General features: G+C 40.6%; 1 protein-coding gene across 3 annotated transcripts in view; it reads left to right on the forward strand.

Moving 5' to 3' along the window:
• The window catches only part of Zdhhc2 (zinc finger DHHC-type palmitoyltransferase 2), a 63,671-nt gene extending 52,231 nt beyond the window's left edge, over positions 1–11,440 (forward strand). For all 3 annotated transcript variants that reach the window (XM_052752071.1, XM_052752073.1, XM_052752072.1), the window contains 3 exons: positions 4,228–4,340; positions 6,161–6,234; positions 9,546–11,440. In XM_052752071.1, coding sequence (XP_052608031.1) covers positions 4,228–4,340; positions 6,161–6,201 — 154 coding nt within the window. In that variant the 3' untranslated portion in view covers positions 6,202–6,234; positions 9,546–11,440. The remainder of the gene's footprint in view (positions 1–4,227; positions 4,341–6,160; positions 6,235–9,545) is intronic.
• The last annotated feature ends 9,948 nt before the right edge of the window (positions 11,441–21,388 follow it).

The raw sequence follows: 21,388 nt of genomic DNA on the forward strand, positions 1-21,388 counted from the left end.
GTGGTCTGAAGTATTAATTTTTATATATTTACGTGTGTGACAACATACCCTCATTTTTAAATGAAAGCCAGTGACAAAAGTATAAGCAAGATATTATTTATAAATTTTTAGAGTTTTTCTTCATTGCTCTAACTTCAGATGCAAATGGCCCCTTCTCCTGTGAATATGTCTTATTGATTACAGTGCTTTTTTCCTCTATGAATTCTGGAGTGTTCCCAGAATTATTTTCAAGGCTGTGATCCTGGCAAACATTCCAAAATCACATTAGGCTTTTGAAAGACTTAAAACACATTGTTCACTCCATCTTTAGTGTGAGCTGTGCGCAGGCCAGATTTTACCCATTAGTGAAAAGTTTGTTCTAATGCATTTCACTGAGACATTCAGAGGCATCAGTCATTTCCTGGGTCAAACTTCAGGTGTTTTGGCTTGAAAATTATATATAGTTAAACATTAATGGATTTTCCTATACATCAATGAAAAAATAACTGAGTTCTAATAAATTATTCAGGATATGTTTTTAAGTTCTGCAAAATTTAATAGTAGATTACATTAATATCATTGACCCCCTGTTAAGTGGTTTTTTGTACTTTAAGAAACGGCAGGTTTTAGAAGCAGCATTTCTCTCTATCTTCTAGTAGTATAGGGTTGGGGGAAAACCTTACTTCTGACATCATTACTCAGCTCAGTGAATTTGAAGTCATGTGTCCTCAACAGCCATTTCTTATCTTTCATGTAAATGTTAAGGTTCAATTTGAACAGCCAAAGGGAATCTTGGGTTTAAAGCCAGCTTGGACTATATAGCAAGTTCAAGACTAGACTGACCTACATAGAGACTGCTTCAGAATCAAAGGCCATGGATATAGTTCAGTGGTAGAACTCAGGCCTGTTGTGGATGTGCAAGGTTCTTGGTTTGATTCCTTAACACTGCAGAAATAATATATATATATATATATATATTTAAAATTTTTTCTATTTAGCCAGGTGGCAGTGGCGCACGCCTTTAATCCCAGCACTCGGGAGGCAGAGGCAGGCGGATCTCTGTGAGTTCGAGGCCAGCCTGAGCTACAGTGAGTTCCAGGAAAGGCACCAACGCTACACAGAGAAACCCTGTCTCGAAAAAAAATTTTTTTTCTATTTATACATAAATGCTTTCTTCCCACTTACAGTTGCACACCACACACACACACATACACACACACACACACACACACACACACACACAACCTTGCTTACCACCTTCATGGCTTCTTTCCTAAGCTAGCACACTTGCAGTTATTTCTCCCAGAAATGATTTCAACAGGTTTCTAACTGGTATTCCCAGATCATCCTCCTCCTTTAGGATTGTGTCTTGCCTCTAGTTCTGCAATGGCCTTCTAGTTCTTGCCTGACCTGCTAGACAGTTTCAGATCTGCCCTTGAAACCTCTGTGATGTCCTTCCTCCTCACCACCTCGTCATTAATCAATCCACAAACACAAGTATCATCTGTTTCTAAACTCTATCAAGCACACTTTGTACTTAGTGTCTTTGGATTTGCTGGCTCCCCTCTGCTCAAGAGCTACTGCCTTCGCGAACCATTGCCCAGCGGGGTGTGGGTTGTAAGGGAGTCAGATAGGGTCTCGTGTCACTACATAACTGATGATGACTTTAAACTCCTGGTCCTCTTGCCTTCACATCCCCATTGCCAGGATTACAGGCGTCTGTATATGAGAGGCCATGTTCAGTAACGATTGGACAACACAATCTATTGCAAAGGGAAGCGCAGAAAGTCACTGACTTTATTATCACCTGGTTATGTGTGTATTATTCTTCCTTCTTTAATGATAAAGTTTCCATGAGTATGAAGGCTTCATTCTTTGATGTAAGAGATATATAATTATCTTAGTTAGGGTTTCTGTTGCTGTGCTGAAACACCATGACCAAAGAGCATATTGGGGAGGAACAGGGTTATTAGGCTCACACTTCAGCATTGCTGTCCATCACTGAAGAAGTCGGGACAGGAACTCAAACAGGGCAGGATCCTGGAGGCAGGAGCTGATGCAGAGGCCATGGAGGGTGCTGCTTACTGGCTCATTTCCCGTGGCTTGCTCATCCCACCTTCTTATAGAACCCAGGACCAGCAGCCCAGGGATGGCACCACCCACCATGGGCTGGGCTCTCCCCCATTGATCACTAAATGAGAAAATACCTTACAGCTGGATCTCATCGAGGCATTTCCTCAGCTGAGACTCCTTCCTCTGATGACTCCAACCTGTGTTAAGTTGACACACAAAACCAGCCAGTACAATAATAAGTATTGTTACATGACTAGATCTTTGTCACTTGTTATAATCATATTAGCAGTAATGAAATCTCAAGCAGCAGTTAATTAGTATGTTATGCCTGTCCTATCATCTCTTCCCAAGGAATAAAAAATATTAAAGTAGTATTGTTTTATATATATGTATATGTTATATATGTTATGTATCTATATATATTGTTATATAACCTGGATAGCCATGCTTTTTAAAGATTTTCTTCTTTTTAATAAATTTCATTTATTATTTGTGTTACAGCTACAAAAAGGAAATTAAAGTATTCAGAAATTTTATAGGTGAGGCAGTTATGCTGCAAAAGCTTATCCTTGTAGCCTTAAAAAAAATAATCATTATAATCAGCTGAGATGTGGGAAATTATTCTTGAAAAGATTTTTAAAGGTCCTTTTGTAAAAGACTATTACAATTATTTGAGGGTACCCTAAAAGAGTTTCTGTGCTAATACATGTCCCTGAGTTATGTAATATTTTATGTGCCATCAAATATGTTAGTGTGTAGCAGGTGTAACTAATTTTTTTAAACAAAATTCTTCTTTGAAGATTCTTCGCTGGGCAGTGATGGCACACGCCTTTAATCCCAACACTTGGGAGGCAGAGGCAGGTGGATCTTTGTGAGTCCGAGGCCAGCCTAGTCTACAGAGCGAGATCCAGGACAGGTGCAAAGCTACACAGAGAAACCCTATCTCAAAAAACAAAAACAAACAAACAAACAAAAAAAGATTCTTCTATATCCCAAATTATGTATCAGGTTTCTGAGACTTGATAATATCAGATGTTTTAAAAATTCTTGCAAGATATGGCTCAATTTTGTTTAACTTATGAAGGGAAAGTAGTTCTTTTGTTCAAGCCGACTTAGGTCATTGCCACACACAAAGCCAATTTTCTTCTTACCATGTTCCTTATGTTCCCTCCATACACACGTATCATTTAATAAAATCAATATCTATTTCTTTAACTTGATACTTGATATTATGTGTATGTCTGTGGCCTTGCATATGTCTACATATGTCCACATGTATGTGGATGCATATGTGTGTACAGGTGCACATGTGTGTGCGTACACATTCATGTGTGTGTGTATGTGTGTGTGCACATGCATGTGGAGGCTCTAAGTGACATCTGGAGTGTCCTCCTTGACCTCTTACCATCTTATTCATCAAGACAAGGATCTCAACTGATTCTAGAGCTCACCATTTTGGCTGGCCTAACTCGCTCATTTGCCCCAGGGAAACCCTTTCTCAGTCTTCTGAGCACTGGCATTCCGGGTGGGCTGCCACATTCACCCAGCATTTACACAGGTCTGTAGATCTGAACTCTGGAATTCATGTTTTGCATGGCAAGGGCTTTTCCCACTGAGTCATATCCATGGCCCTCCATCTTACTTTAAAAGCAAATTTCAGCTGAGCGGTGATGGTGATCTCAGCACTTGGGAAGCAGAAGAAGGTGGATCTCTGAGTTCGAGGCCAGTCTGCTCTAGATAGGACAGCCAGAGCTACACGGAGAAACCCTGTCTTGAAAAAAACAAAGAAAAAAGAAAGCAAATTTCATTATTATTGTCATCGGTCAGACATTTGGCATAAATAAAACAATAAATGGTCATCAAGTAACTGCTATTGCATACTAACTAAATTCCCTTACATGCTAAAGTTTGACTCTGAGAATATTTTTTACATTCAAAATGGAAATTTCCCAGGGTTGGGGACTGTCACCTTATCATAATTGGGAATGCAAGAAGACTAAACAGAATGATTCTCTCATGGAGACCCTGATTTAATGCTTCATTCTTGCAGTCCTCCGGGTATCTTGCATCCCTCCTGCAAACATCTTGCTTTGCAAGAGGTCTGCACTTCATTTTTGAGAAACATTCAACAGTGTTGTGAAGAGTTAACTTGTGATCATGATTTCTTTTTGTCAGTCCTGAAAACCATCAGTTCCCTGCAAAGCCATTGAGAGAGTCCCAAAGCCACCTCCTTACGGATTCTCAGACCTGGACTGAGAGCAGCTCAAACCCTGGAAAAGGCAAAGCTGGTGAGGATGCCCTTGCTTTTCTTTTGATAACTTCTGTTTTTAAAAGGTAAAAGAGGAGAAAAAGTCATTGCACAGAGTTTTATGTTTTATTTTTGAGTCAGACTCCCATCGTACACTTCGTTATTTTCAAAGAACTTCTGCCTGTGCGCCACCAAATCTTTATTGTGGCATGTTGTAAAGATGACGAGTGATTCATAGTATAAAGTATGAAATAATGCAATCAATTCAGAAATTTGGAAAGTAGCTCCAGGAAAGGATCTTAAATTCTGCAATTTTTGTCTTTTACTTTAAAAATGCAATCTGGTTTCAGAATGTCTAAAGTGATTATGTAATCACTGTAACCTCAGCTCCTCTTGATTCCTTCACATCTCACTCACAGCATCTCTCATTGCTGTTCATTCTGTTTTATTTTTTATTTCTTCAGTCGCTATGGCTTATTAACAAAGAACAAGCAAGGTTTTGAACGCAGGCCTGATTACAAATCTCACTTTCATGTGATTTTTAGGGTTCCTAATGGCATTTAGATTTTGTCTCTTTACATTCACAGCACTGGTGTGTGTAAGGGTTAAATGCAATAGTGTGGTTATAATGCAGCGGGTGTGTGTGTGTGTGTGTGTGTGTGTGTGTGTGTGTGTGTGTGTGTGTGTATACAAGTGTGTGCATGCGTGTGTTTGGTGTCCTAACAAATGAGTACAAAACCACAAATCTATGATTAGGGTACTGCTATCCAGAAGATCTCCAGATCAATTTTACTCATTCTCATTTAGATCTTCACTTATGTTTACCTTACGCCCTTTTAATTTTCAAAATTCAAACGTTGGTTCATTATACTTTAAAATGTTGAGTGATTTATTTGTAATCTCTTTGTTATTTAGTGATAGTCTGAGCAAAATAGATACTCCTGAGTAAAAGTTGGAGTTATTATTTAACATCTAATCATCCATATTCTCCTAAAGTGTAAGGTTTCTTTAGCAAATCTTCGATTTTTTTTTCAAAATACATTTGCCTCATGATTTAAGTGTTATAATTTGGTCTCTCTCACTTCCAGACAGAGTATTTCACTTTTCAGGCTGTGGGAAGGGCGAGGTATTACCTAGACAATAGTTGATGGTGCTGATTTGGCTTCTGAACACTAGTTTCCATAGAAACAAAGAAGTGATCCAAGGGCAGTTGTCGGGGAGGCTCACAAATCTTTCCTCCAGAAGGATTTATATTTCACCTTACAGTATACAGTAACATACTGCTGATTTCTTGTTTCTTAATATGCTATTAAGTATTTGGCAATTAAGTAAATTGGTTTTTATGTTTCTTTGGTTGCTAAACTGAGAAGCTAAAGTTTCAACATGAGAAGGGGGGATGGCCAAGGGGCTTCCAGAGTGCTTGCCTAGGAGGGGAGGAAGATGCCAGGAAAGAAGGTGTGTGCGGGGCTGCCCCAGCATACCTTTCCTTACTGTCTCCCTTCACTGCCTCTGAGTGCGTCCTCTTCCTCTCTCCCCCTCCCTCCCTCCCTCCCTCCTCTCTCTCTCTCTCCCTCTCTCTCTCTCTCTCTCTCTTCCTCTCTCTCTCTCTCTCTCTCTCTCTCTCTCTCTCTCTCTCTCTCTCTCTCTCTCTGTCTCTCTCTCTCTCTGTGTGTGTTTGATACCGGAGTGACTTAACCGGTGCCCTGTAGTGTGTGACTGTCTATGTGTTTCTGTAAATCAAATGTCGACACAATATACAGGAGTCTTTTGTTAGTGTTCTAGAGGACTGCTTACAGGTAAACAGAGATGTGTCTGCCATTTGTTCAAAACAGTCAAAAGCCTTAATTTCTGTTCTTTAAGGTATGAGCAACCCTGCATTAACTATGGAGAATGAAACCTAACTCTACAATCAAAAATGAAATCACTTTTATAAAGTAAGATGTTTTGCCTTTATTGTTACATTTTATATTTTTAACAGGTTTCCAGTGTCAAACAGTTAATAGTTTCCATGAACAATATTTATTTTGAATGACTCAGAAAATATCTTTCTTGACCTGTGGAATTCCATGAATCATGATGGACATGGACCTAGCTTCAGCATTAGCCAGCATACAGGTTAACTTGACAAGCTATAGAAATAACATGATGGAAAAGTTACTATTATAGTGACACATTAAGTGATGGGGGTGCATCCTAAGAAGAACAATATTTTACATTTTACAGGATCATAGAATTAAATTTTCCTCTCATTAAATAGGATTATTGTCACCATATCTTTGATCATCTATTAGCAGACTCTTACTTGGTCTAAACACTGGATGATTAAATCTTGTCACACGAAACTCTTCATCCCCATTTTGGGTTGCTCACATTAGGACCTCACTATAGGTCATCTTTAATAGCTGTTCCCCATCATTTTATTTACATTATAATTAACACATAAAACCTGTGCAAACAAATCAGTTTCCTTAAAACCTATTCTGTTTATAAGCCTGTAGTTAGCACATAGGTGTAATAAAGAGTGCTCTGAAGTAAACAAGCCAACGATATATGCAGTATTAGAATAAATACGATATAGGCCACACATGGTGTGCATGCATGCCTGGAATCCCAGCACTCAGAGAGCAGGAAGGCTGTGGCAAGGGCAAGGCCAGCTTGGTCTATTTAAGGCATTCCAGGCCACCCAAGGCTACAGAGAAAGACCCTGTCTGAAAAGCAGGTCAACAGAAGCCTTCAGTACCTCTCATTCTCAATTATGAGTCCACAGTCATCGATACCACTATAAAAGAAGCTTCCCTGCCCATAACAGCCAGTGGCAGCATGGATCATGGTCAGGGTGCATTGTATGAAATTCCCAAATAATCAATAAAAATATTGTGTTGAGGGGGGAAGCAAGAAAAGAATAAGCACAATTGAAGCATTAATTGTTATAAACACAACTTTCTATTTTAAAATCTGCAATCTAAAAGGCCCCAATTCTACGGGAAACAAGGGATTGCTGTCTAAAATAATTTGTATCATCATGAATACTGAATTTTTAAATTTCCTTTGGTTTTGATGAATAACTATGTAATTAAGAGCAAAGCACAATAGGGTACAGAGGCATGTTCATTTAATCCTAAAACTCAGGAGCAGAGGCAGGTAGACCTCTGCGAGGTCAAAGCCAGCCTGGGCTATATAGTGAGTTCTGAGTTATGCAGAGCTACAAAATGAGACTTTGTCTCAGAGAGGTCAGGGAGGGTGGGAGAGAGGAAGGGAAGGATTACAAATTAAATTCTAAGTTGCTAGTTGAGTAGTGTTTTGACTTTGGGGAGCCATTGGTCACTTCTGAGTACGTGATGATACAGTAGCTCAGACTGACCAAAGCTGTGGCTAGGAAGGTAAAAATAGAATATCCTGAATTTGGTTAAATACCAAGTAGGTAATTTGTGGAAAAGATCCCGAGAAAGGACCTGTGAGTGCAAAACTATGAACCACGAGTTAATACTGCAAATAAAATGTTTTATAGAATTTCACAGAAGTTGTATAAGACATGAAATTCACAGGATTTGTTTTCAGTGTTTCAAATCATTGGTTATAAATACCATTGTTTATGAGGTCATTATTAGTACAAAGCTTTCCCTGTATCAATAGTTCACTTATTCATATGGTGGCAATACTGTGTCTAAGTCTCCATGGCATCCTAATATTCTGATACTGACCAGTGTTGTAGTTGTTGATAACTAACCCTGACACCTTTCACAGAGACAGCAATCATAGGCTCTCAATAAATATTTGAGAGAGAAGTGATTGAAAAATATTGAAATTAAAAACCCACAGAAGCTTGATTTTATTACACTTGAACATATATAATTGGTATTCATAACCAAATGACACAAAACCAACTACATACACCTAATAAAAAATGATTTTCCCTATATGTTTCTCATTTAAGGGACATAACTATCACCAGAAACTTTTTTAAGATTAAATTTCTTCTAATATAGTAATAGAGACCACGCTGTTTATCTTGAGGCAGGTCTCATCTGGCTGACTTGGATCTCATTGTATGGACCAGGATGGCCTGAAACTTAGAGAGATGAGCCTGTCACTGTCTCCCCTGGGTGGGATTAAAGAATACCACACTAAAATAATAATAATAATAATAATAATAATAATAATAATAATTTTTCTTGCATTGTGTCTCATATTTACAAGTCACTTAATATGCACATTTATGAAATTATTGTCTAAGGAGACTAGAGAGATGGCTCAGCAGTTTAGAGCACTGGCTGTTCTTCCAGAGAACCCAGGTTCAATCCCCAGCACCCACATGGCAGCTCACAAGTGTCCATAACTCTAGCTTCAAGACATCTGACACCCTCACACAGACACGCATGCAGGCAAGACACCAATGCACATAAAATAAATAAATTATTATGGAGCCATGTCTAATGTTGCTGGATATAGTTCAGATTACCAAATGCTATCTTCTATTCTTGTCCTTCTGAATTACATTAGTGAATGTTCTGTGGCTTTGGGTAATATGATGAAGATGGAACCTAGAGCCTTGTGCATTCTAAATAAGCCCCATACCATACCATACCATACCATGCCATGCCATGCCATGCCATGCCATGCCATGCCATGCCATGCCATGCCATGCCATGCCATACCATACCATGCCATACCATGCCATACCATACCATTGAGTTAAATCCCAAGCCTAAACTGTGGCCTTTTTATAGCTTCTTTCTCAGTTCAATATAATTTACAGATAGTTATATTTTTCCTGAAATTCATCATGATGCTAAAAACATTAACTTTAGTACACCCAACCCTCCCTCCTGTACAACAAAACATAAAATACTGTGATATCATGAGTATAAGTTTTCTTAAATTCCCTTTAACTCTTCAGCCATTCCTAATCCCCAGCTGGCCTCAGGGGGATGAACAATGAACATGAAGCCCTGCCACTCCAATTGAGGTCCTAAAGTAGCAAACTGAGCATCCTCTGGACCCAGATGGTCATGCAGACCCTCGTTCGTTATCCTAGACCTACCAGATCAGAATCTATATTGACAGCGCATTTAGTAAGATCCTCCCTTGTGTATTGTATTAGATCTGGAGATCCACATTCAAGAGCACACCTACCAAGCCTTGCAGCTGAGGAAACAGTTTTGAATGGGGGCTGTGTGGTAAATAGTGGAGAAGTTGCTTGGTCCTTGTGTTTAACATCGTTTCATGGGTTTTGTTTGCTTTTAAGGTACCAGTGCTGTAGAAGGATGGAACAGGCTTCCCACAGGAAGGCACCATTGGCCAATTGTCCCTACAACCCTTTGGTTAAATATGCAAATTTTTCGTCAGTGATGGAGATCAAACCCAGCAGTATGAAGAAGAATTTTGAGTACAATTTTATCACCAAACGGATGCTTACAGCAGAACACAGTTCAGTCCAATATATAAACTGCTATAATTAACACAAATTCCTTTAAAAGCAATTAAAAAGGAACTATTTTCTGCCAAAAACTGAGAAAAAGTTCATGGGCCAGTTTTCATTCTGATATTTGGGCTGTACAATTTAATCACATAATCCCATTAGTTATTTGATATTCTCTTTCATAAAATTTAGATTAATCTTCAAATTTGAAATTTTTCAAGTCACATTACAATGCTAAGCTGTATTCAGAAGCAGGTAAGAAATCGTCCTTCTATGATTTTTCCCCCGCTGATGTTAATCTGGCTTCAGATAAGGGAACTGCAGTAAGTATGAATTCATTATGAAGGTCAAGCAGCCTACAGCTGAAGGTCACCATTTTTTGTGAAAGGCTTTAATTCTAATGCTAGACTTTGTCTCCCGTTGGAAAATAGGTATAAACACTGAAGCTTGAGTTCACTGTTCAAAGCAATTGGATAAAAACCTTTGTCAGAGCTAATATAGTGCTTTGACAAAGAACTTACATCAGAAATTTATTTTTATCTTTTAATTTGACATCAGAGGGGATTTATGAAGTTTGCTTAGTAACACTCTTTTGTTGGTTTGGATATTATAAAAATCTGTTTTCTTAACTGCTTGCACTAATTTGTGGTGAAATTACTGAGTTCTAAGCATTCCTGATGGATCAATGGATTATTCCTCTACTTACATCTGTAACATCTCTGTGTCCTGTCATCAAAACTATAATTGCCAGTATATATTTTTCCTCAAATACCTATCAAGATTAAATTATACAAATCATTTAAAAAATCATATACTTTTGGAAGTTTAGTTAACTGTAAACTAAACAGTGTGCTGTTTGGAAATGTAGTTTCAGGTAAACTAAAATAATGTGTTTGTTGATGCCAAAATGTTTGGCCTCAGTAAATAAACTCAGAAACTTTTGTGCCTTGTATGCACTATTTACAGAGAGAAAACATCTCATTAAAAAAAAAAACTCAGAAGTTTTATAAATTAACCATTAGGATGGTGAGCTCTGTGGTTTCTTTGGTACTAATTCTGAGGATTTCAAATAGATTAGCTTTTAAAAAAACAGAATTCAGTATAAACTAAAAGCCCAGAAGATAAAAGAAAAATGAGAGATCTTTGCAATTCCTCATCCTTGCTAAAACATTCTAGAGTTTTATGTTAAATGTGCATACGGAAGAACAGACATCACCCCACTCCATTCTGTGGTTCACTTGGGTGCCCTTCCGTGAAAGAGGGTGACAGTCACAATCATGTAGTTCGAGCTAGAGAGTTTAATCTGACAATCCACTTCAAAAGTCTCAGAGGATTAGATATGCTTTCCCCAGTGTCTTCAAGCATGTTTTGGTCATTTATCATTACCTGAAGTGCCAGACTGGAGCCCATAGCTCCTGCTAGAAGTCTTTTGGGCAGCAGCATGTGGTGTGTTGGAAGATCTATGCAGCAGGTTTTTCTGAGAGCACATGGCTCCCTTATCCGTTTCCCAGGACAGGATTCTGTTAGGCATTTCCTTTTGTCAAACTGGAAGCTGGTGGGGATGGGGGAGGGTTTACATTTTACCCTGCTAGAATACTGTTATTTCTCCTCTTTTTGGGTCATTTCTGTATGTGTTTAAATACCTAAGTCCATACACCTTCGAGTCAAATTGGAAAAGAATTTTAAAAAAATAAATTTTTTTCATTATGTTGTAATGGTTACTTCTGTTTCCATTCAGTTCTTTAACCTTTGAAGTTGGTTGGTCATTGTGTTTTTACTCATGGGATGAGTGACTGGAACAACTGTGTAGCTCCTCAGAAGCACACTGTCATCTTGCTTGAGTGGACAAGCTTGAATAAACACATCTACGCTCTGTACAACATCTTAAGCAGTTCTGTTTAAAAGATAGAGCCCACACAGTAACAGGCTCAGTCTCTAAGACCCTCTAATTCTCCTTACACTAGCAGGGAGTTCCTATGTGGTACCCGGAGGTACTTCCGATAAAGGCGTTCTCTTTGCAAAAGGGTCGAGCTAAAAGTAAAACAGCTGAGAGGTACTCACAGACGCTCTTGTCCACAGCTGGCGTTGATATTTCTATATTGCACTTGTGATGAACGTCTGCTCACATGGTCCCCTGATGTGGCTTACTTCTACCAGGACCAGTTACACCAAAAGAGACTTTGGATAAGCGATTTTTAAGATCTGGCTGGTGCTATGTAAAGCAGTTCCTCACTACTCCGAAGGGACCATACTATTTTATGGCATATGAGGAAAAACCATGGCTTCTGTTGCCTTATCAGGAGGCATAACAATGTTAGGAACTTCCTCCTATAAGAAATGGTTGTTATAGCCACTTTTCCTGCAGGAGGAAGGGAGACGCACGCACATGAGACTCTGGAAGTAAACAAAACATCACATGTTTGGGAAAAGCCAAAATTTGCAAGGTTCCTGAGGCTCCCTCTTCAGCTATTAGAGAAGCAGCAAATGACTTCAGGGGTGGTGCAGGAAGGGTAGACTGCCTGTTTAAACTGCCTGCCAACTGTGCGGAAAGCTCAGCTTTCCTGAGGCTTTACCCTTCTCAGGGTCAGGTGTTTTGTTTTGTTTTATAAATGCAGCTGCTTCTGAGTCATCTCTGCTTCTGTAAGTAACCCTTCCCCCATACTCCTGTTAGTAACCCCTCCCCCATACTCCTGTTAGTAACCCCTCCCCCATACTCCTGTTAGTAACCCCAGTAAATACTCACTGGTTCACCAAGTTGGACTTTGGTACAGTCCTTAGGTCTGTCCTAGCTTCTCTCTGGGATGAGTAGATGTGTGTACTCTGTCCTCCCAGGAAAAGTCTCTCACACAACAGAAGTTCATTAACCCTTAATAATTCATTTGACATATAAGATGCTTATTCAAATAGAGAGAAAAACCATAATGCTCCAAGGTATAATTATGGTTAAGACTAAATCAAAGAGTGGATCTCAACCCTAGAACGCTGCAGGTCCTCTCACAAGTTTTGATTAAATCATTTTTTTCTTTATTTTCTGCCAGTATGTATGGCTCCTTTAAAGTGTAATATTAAAGAATCTTAACGAGCTTCATAAAACATTTGTGTATGTCTCAAAAACCTAGTCTTGGAATATGAGGTTATTAAAGTGCTTGAAGTTCAGCACAATAAAACCCACTATAAGAGTTTATTGAGGGAATAGAGAGGGGGTGTGCATAGGCCTATGGAATTGACCGTGCAGGAAGAGAGGGAAGGAATAGGTGGAACCCGCTTTTATAGGTACCCCCCCCCACACACACACATGCGCATATGGGCTTACATAGCTACACCATGCATGTGCATAGATTATGTGATCACATTGCGCACAAATTACATGATCATGCAGTGCACATAAGGCCCTAGGATGACTAAGCATCTTGCCTGGCTACTGGACAGCAAACGGACAGACCTGAGGTCCTGTAGCTGGGGGCGTGGCTAGGGATTCTAACACTGCTGACAGTCAACAATGTTACTTTCTTGTTTCAAAAGCAACAACCATTACAAACGTTCTGCTAGCTGGGTGGTGGTGGCTCACGCCTTTAATCCCAGCACCCGGGAGGCAGAGGCAGACAGATCTCTGTGAGTTCAAGGCCAGCCTGGTCTACAGAGCGAGATCCAGGACAGGCACCAAAACTACACAAAGAAACCCTGTCTCCAAAAAAAACCAAAAACCGCCGGGCGGTGGTGGCGCACGCCTTTAATCCCAGCACTTGGGAGGCAGAGCCAGGCGGATCGCTGTGAGTTCGAGGCCAGCCTGGGCTACCAAGTGAGTTCCAGGAAAGGTGCAAAGCTACACAGAGAAACCCTGTCTCGAAAAACCAAAAAAAAAAAAAAAAAAAAACCAAAAAACAACAACAACGAAAAAATGTGCAGCTAATGAAATAGACCTCCATCAAAAACACTTAGGACTGAGGTCAATTGTGATATAAAATATTGTGTCACTGGGTTCTTCCATGGGAACTTCTTAAATTGGAAGCCAATCGGTGACATTCAGGCTGAAATGAAAGGGAGCCCCATTTCTTGGTGTGGTACTGGAAAAGGATCCTTGTCTTTTGAAAGAGGAGCCCCAGCAGGTATGAATTTTCTCTCCTGGTGCAACATAGCCTGAGACTGTATTCACCAATTTCCTGTGTACTGATTGGGGATCTTCACAAAGTGAGTAAGGAGGGATTACAGAGAAAGGCACATGGTTCATTCAGCTACAAGGTACAACTATGGGGCAAAAAAATGTATTTCTACAACAAGGTAGGACAACTTATTGTTTGCCTCTATGCTATATCTTATGTATAACCAAAACCTAACACCATAGATGATCATTTAATACAAATCAGAACAAATGGAAACGCAGAGTATAACAAAGTTTTCTGATTATCACTTAAGTGAACTCCTAACTTAAAAGAAGTTAAAAGCCTGGATAATAGAGATTCCGCAGGACTTGGATGATTTGCTACAGTCTGTTATATGCAGATCTCTCATGTAAATGATACCCAGGAGCATAAAGAGGGCACAACACAGAGTACCTACTTTCAGGAGAAATACTCCATTCTTTTCCAGCTCAATAAATTCTAAACTCCAATATATCTACCCAATGAAAGTGAGGTATTTATTGTTTCTATTCATAATTTGATTCCACTTCAGGCTGTTTACTTCAAGGGACCACTGCATTTGGTATTGCAGATGAAATAGCCAACAGTACATAGTGGAGCCTCAGAATTTTCTCTAGCAGGGGCATACTTTTGTTTTTAAAGGTTAGATAGTAAATATTTGAGGCTTTGTGAACTAAAAGATGAAATCAAGAACATTACTCTGGTACTTACACAGGAAAAAGAAAATTTTTCAAAGAATTTTTTTGTTTTGTTTTGTTTTGTTTTTTCAAGACGGGGTTTCTCTGTGTAACAGCCCTGGCTGCCCTAGAACTCACTCTGTGGACCAGGCTGGCCTCAAATTCAGAGATTCACCTGCCTCTGTCTTCCAAGTGCTGGGATTTAAGGAGTGTACCACCATGCCTGGTGCAAGAATTTCTTTTTTAAAGGGCTTGAGAGATGACTGAGCAGCTAAAAGTATGCGCTGCTCAATTGTGAGGACCAGAATTGGGTCCCAACACCCATGATGTGGGCTCAATGCCTGTAAATGGAGCACCAAAGGGTCTGATGCCTTCTCCTGTCCTCACACACACACTATACATACATGTGCTCGAATGCAGACATACATAGATAAATCTCTAAGATAAGTAAAAATGAAAATTTTAACACACTCAAAACATAATAAAATAGAATTTGAAGGTGAATACAATTTGGTTAACTTGGGCTTGTTAGTGTTCCTATCAAAATTAATTCAAAATGTTCATCTAGAATGAGATTTTACTTATTACTGAATTGTTTTTCCCCCCACAAATAGGTCAGGGTACTACCAAACATGTCTGCCCCAAGCATGATTTTATTTACGCATATCTATCACTTTTAAAGTCATTTATGGGATCCCATTAATCTTTCCTTGCTCTCTCTCTCTCTCTCTCTCTCTCTCTCTCTCTCTCTCTCTCTCTCTCTCTTTTAGATGAACAAGACCTATTTATTTTAAGACAAAACATCTCCTCCATGAATCAAATGGGCAACAGCTGTCTGGTCTTTAAAGGAATTATCTCTTTTGTCCTAAGATTAGCAGGGCTTCTGTGTGATATGATTGACCCAAGGAGAAGATCAGTTGCTGAGATCTGGTCCTTGGGAATCCCATATTCCATCAGGAGTAAGGCATAGATAAGTTGATATATCTATGGTTCCTGCTGGGCAGGGCTGCTTTGCTACTTGCCCCTGACGGGTCTTAAACCACATTATTTCCCAGAGACTCCACAGCTTCACAGCTCTCTTCCATAGCTGGAATTTGGGAGGCGGCAGATGGCAGGTGTTGGTAATGTCATCCAGCACCTCCACAGTCGGGGATGGTGTGCTGATACTGCGGTTTCTTCTGCCTGGCAGGGATGGCGTGGTACTCCTCCCTGTGTTCCAGGTTGTGGTCCAGAGAGTGGTGCTGGTGATTGTGCTTCCCATGCCCAGGGGGCCTGTGGTAGAAATCCCCTGCCAACTTCTCAGCCGATCCTGTTTCCCCAAACTGGAAGCCTCTGGGTCCTCATCTGAATGGATCTCAGCTGAACCCTTGTTCTCTTGCTTACATGCCTTTCGTTGTATATAATTTCCAATAGATTAAGAAGAAGCTCTTGGATGGTTAAGTGCTCAGCCCTACACAAGACATGTAGACCACTTCCAAGGCTCAGGGGAATATCACAGAAGGGGGTTGGGAAAGAATGTGAGCTGGGAGATTGGGGGACAGGCTGTGAAATACTTTTGGGCATGGCACGGCCATTCCAACCATGACCTGACAGCAGCTGCCTGTATTGGACCTGCACAAGACCATACCTGTCAACAGCTAATCACGGATCAGTAAGGGGCTCCCTGCAGAGCTATTGCTGCCAATGGGGATGGATTCTAGCAGGAGGTGGCTGTCATTGTCTTTGGCTGAACTCACTGATGAGCCTATCAGGCTCCAGTGGTAGTTCCCAGCACATGGTCACACAGACAGCCCCGATTACTCGGTAGGCCATCAAACAAAACAATATCAATGAGGAAAGGGGACTGACTTGTAGGAAGGAGCAGGAGGTGAACAGGAGAGAAGAGAGGGTAGGAGGCGAGAACAATCACAATGCAATATATACGTGTATTAAATTGCCAAAGAGTATTTTTTAAAGATTTACTAATTTTACATTTATAAGTGTTTTTCCTGCTTGTCTGTGTGTACACCGTGTGTGCTTGGATCTGGAGACATCAGAAGAGGGATTCTGTTGAATCCCTGGGAACTGGAGTGTCTGATGGTGGTGAACCACTACGTGGATGCTGGCAACCAAACCCAGGTCCTCTGCAAGAGCAACAAGTGTTCCTAACCATGGCGCTACCTATCCAAAGAACAAATTTAGTAACAAGTTATTTAAAAAAAAAAACCATGAAAGACTCAATTGCAGTTAAATGGACTTTGAAATACAATTTTCATTGCACTTGAATCAAAATAAACAAAGAAAGTAAAGAACTGTGGGAAAACATATCCATTGGGAATTTGTGGGGAATGGAGATTTCACTTTCTGCTTTTAATTTTTTAGGGGTGTCTGTGTGTGTGTGCGTGTGTGTGTGTGTGCGTGTGTGTGTGTGTGTGTGTGTGTGTGTGTGTGTGTGTGTGCACATGCCATGCCATCTGTGAAGGTAAGAGTGCAACTTTTAGGAGCTGTTCTTCCCTTCCACTTGTTGCTGAAGGGACTCCAAGCCCTTAAGCTTCTGAGTGATTCTTCTGCCTCTGTCCCATCTCCTTGTGGGAGTGCTGGGATTCCAGACGTGTGCCTTTGAGTCTAGCTTTTTGTTGTTGTTGTTGTTCTGTTGTTTTTTCGAGACAGGGTTTCTCTGTGTAGTTTTGGTGCCTGTCCTGGATCTCGCTCTGTAGACCAGGCTGGCCTTGAACTCACAGAGATCCACCTGGTTCTGCCTCCCAAGTGCTGGATTCCAGGGATTCAACTGGGGTCATTGGGTTTGCATACCTAATGCTTTTACCCGCTGAATCATTTCTGCCAGCCCTCTAAGTTGAATTTTAATAGCACCAAAAGTATAAAACTTGGTATGCTTCTGATTTAAATGTTAGTTTTTGCTGAAAATTTATCACAGGGAAGGTTTTGTTTTGCATTGTAATTTTAGGGCAAAATTGTTAAGGAAAGCTATTGAACTCACAACAAGAGCTGGTAGCCAAAGACACTTGGTGTCCCATGTGACTGAAAACAGTTGTCATTCAGAAAAATGTCTGTTAACCCTGGGTTTAAAAATTACAATAAAAAGCCTGGTGTGGTAATGCATACCTTTAATCCCCAGACTCAGGAGATAAGAGGCAGGGGGATCTCGTTGAGTTTGAGGCCAGCCTAGAGTACATAGTGAGTTCGAGGTTAGCTATGGTTACATAGTGAGGCCCTGTTTTGAAAAACAACAATAAACAATAAAAGTTAGCACTGAATTCAATGTGGTAAAAGTCAGAATTTTCTGCTTGTTTCAAACTTGGAAAAGTGAGGATAATTACAAGTTTAAGGCCTGGTCTCTAGGAGTTCAAGGTCAGTCAGGACTACTTAGCAAGTCTGGCCTGAGGAAACATGAAAATAGATTTTTCTGCTTGTTTCGAACCATAGAACTGGTGGGCAGGTCCATGAGAGTGAATGAAGTGAATGGCTGACACTGGCCGCTCCTTAACAGCAGAATTTCTGCCAAGTATCCATTGATGAATACTAAATTGAACACTTGCATGTTTTAAACACCTCATGTTCCACAAGGTTCACAACTTTAGTCAACTAAACCATTTTCTGCTTATCTTTATCATCATTTGTAGTACACCTAGCAGATTTACTTTACATTATACTGACAATGGTTTTGAACATCTTTCGATTTTTTTTTTTTCCGAGACAGGGTTTCTCTGTGTAGTTTTGGTGCCTGTCCTGGATCTCCCCCTCGAACTCCCAGAGATCTGCCTGCCTCTGCCTCCCGAGTGCTGGGATTAAAGGCATGTGCCACCACTGCCTGGCGCATCTTTCAATTTTTAATTCTTTAATTCAGTCCAAACTCAGTATTGATTTCTCAAAAATTAAGGCCAACTATCAGTAACATCTGACTGATTAAATGCCAAAGAAAAGCATTCAAGATCATTTGATGTTGTTTCTAATGTCTTCCTCAGTCCTCAAGCAACTGTTAACCAAAGGTCTGGTGTTTCTCTGGACACTTGCTTTTGAAACACTCAAACATGACTTAACTGATCATGGTAAATGACTTCCTTTGGCTAACAAACTGGCCATTTGTAAAGATTCTTTGGTTGCAGGTTATTTTCATGAAATTATGTTGTGATGAGTGTTCTGGTGGGAGCTCCACCTCAGCCCCTGGCACCCTGGCATCCATATACCCAAAGAGTTTGGAATGTTCTGGTGGAAGGTTCACCTCAACTCCCCTCCCCCATCTCTCTCCCCAAACCCGTCCCCTCAAAGCCCACCAAACAAGGCTCCTGCCCCAGAGATGCTCAAGACCACTGCCATAGGGTATTTAAACTGCATCCCAGAAAATAGGTTTTTTGGTCTCTTGTCCCTATCTCCTCTCTGGGGGTGGTGGAGAATCACCTGGGAACACTTTACCCATTAAATGGGGGCTTTTTCTAATTTGGTCTGATTTGGATTGCTGCATCAGTGGAGAGGCCTATCGGAGTGCAAAAACTTTTCACTGAGATAATCCATCTTAAAGTTTTTAATTCTTCTATTGTTTTCTCCTAAGTGGGGGACACTGTCAAGAGTTTATCCTGGAAATGTCAACATACTGCATTTGCCAAATTAGCATCCTAGCATTATAATGAAAATGAATGCCAGAAACCTGATAGAGATAGCACTCTCCCTGACTTCTGGCTACCTGGTGTCAACTCAGGAGAAAGGCTTTCACAGAGTTCTGAGGTACCCTGCTGGAAAAAGATCACCTTAGGAAGCATTTGCTAAGGTTCAGTTATCTGAGCTCTCACAAGGTCCTGAGAGTATGGGCGAAGTGGGCCCAGTAATTGCTTGACCCTGCCAACATGGAGAGATGGACACTACTGAAGATCAGCAGCTAACAGCGCTGGCTGCTCTTCTGGAGGACCTGGGTCCCATTAACAGTCCCATAGGATGTCTCACACCTATCTATAACAACTCCAGTCCCAGGGGACCCTGTACAGCCTCTTCTGGTTTCTACAGGCATCAAATCAAGCCCATAAGTGATGCATATACATACATACAGATAAAACACATAAAAAAAAAAAACCAAGCAAATACTTTGCAACAGGATAATAGTGAAGATGCCTTGAGAGTATATCAAGATTACACTTAAAGAAGAAAATGTAAAGTCCTTTCCCCAAAGCTATGTTTTAATGAACCTGAAAGCACGTGTAAAGTGCACGTTTCCTGTTTTGATATAATGGGCAGGTACTAGGAAAATAAAATATGGTGTAGGATGGCAGTACACGTGGCACTACAAAGGCAGCAACTCAACTTTCCTGTCAAGGGAAACAAGCACAGCCATGAACAATCCATGAATGATTAATGCAGCTGAATTTCAATAAACCTTTCACTTACGGGCTGGAGTGGTGATGGCTCAGTGGTTAAGAGCACTGGTTGCTTTTCCAGAAGATGTGGGTTTTATTTCCGGCACAGTGTCTCATAACCACATGTAACCCCAGTTTCAGGGGATCCAATGACCTCTTCTGACCTCTCCCAGCACCAGGCATGCACCTGGTGCACATGCATATATTCAGTTAAAACATTCACACACATAATAAAATAAACCAAAACCCTTCACTTATGGACAATGGAATTTGAATTTCATATCTTTTCCAAGTCAGGACATGTTCTGCTGTCCAACCATTTAAAACTAAAAACCATTCCTTGTCTGTGGGACACACAGCAGACTGGCTTATAGACCAGCTTAACCTTTCTTCTGTAAGGACTTCTGAATCCAGATGAATGGATCAGCCAAATGTATCCAAAGCTAAGTTTTAGTAAGGTTTTAAGTCCTGAACAGAAGTTGTTACTACTTTCAGGGAAAGATCTAAATTGATACAAATCAAGAAAGGCAGCAGCCGTGCCTTAAAACAGGCATACTAGCAGTCCAGTTTTCTGAGAGGAAGATCAAAAGGAAACCAAATAGAACACTCTTCATTTTGAGTTTTAAAAATAAGTAACAGTTAGGTTGTACTAAATATTATTAGTTTGCATGTCATATAAAAGCCAGACAGAAGATCTCCTTCTATCCTTTCTGGAGGTTCGAGGGGATGGAAGCCAAGGTTTACTGTTCTTCCCGAACTCACGATCCTCCCACTATCTCCCAGATGCCAGGGGTTGCTAATATTCCTTCCTGGGGAGACACAGCATCTACCCCTCCTCCTAGGGTCCCAAGGACAAAGCAAGGCATGACTTCTGCCTACGTTCATTCTGAGGAAACCATGAGTTTATAGAATTTCCTTACAGAGCACAGGTGAGCATTACTTACAGTGGGATGGGTACTCTTCCATGCAGCTGTTGTAACTAGATAGCCTTTCCCAAGCGGGGACGAGGGCCTCTCCTTAGCTACATACATTAAGTTCCCCCTAATCTTCCAGGTCCATGTTCTCTAACTTCTCCCTGAACATGCACAATTAACTGTGGAGTGGCAGGATACTCAGGTGAGAGTATTGTGACACTCGCCACCCTTCCAAGATAGGGTATAATCAAAAAGCCCAGTTGGGAAAATCCTTTTGCAAGGAGGTGCAGCTAAACTCCCCAAGAGAGTGGCTACCTGACTCAGAGGGCAGTCACTCCAAACAGAAGGGTCACAGATGTGAATCAGGACACCAGAAATTCTTACTCGCTTCAGTACTTAGAAAGGGCAAGAAAAAGACAACACGGTCGATGCAAACGGTTCAAAACGCCTTGCTTTATAGAACAAATCCCATGCTGGAGGATTAGCATATGGACCAGTTTGCCTTCCTGGAACTTTGAACATCAATAAAAACCAAACCCAAACACCTACAGCTAGAGAAGCATGGCCACTAAGTTCTATTGCCTAAGAAAATGGCTC

The sequence above is a fragment of the Peromyscus californicus genome, unplaced genomic scaffold, assembly GCF_007827085.1.
Source record: "Peromyscus californicus insignis strain IS unplaced genomic scaffold, ASM782708v3 Scaffold_23__1_contigs__length_62951481, whole genome shotgun sequence".
Classification (NCBI taxonomy): Eukaryota; Metazoa; Chordata; class Mammalia; order Rodentia; family Cricetidae; genus Peromyscus; species Peromyscus californicus.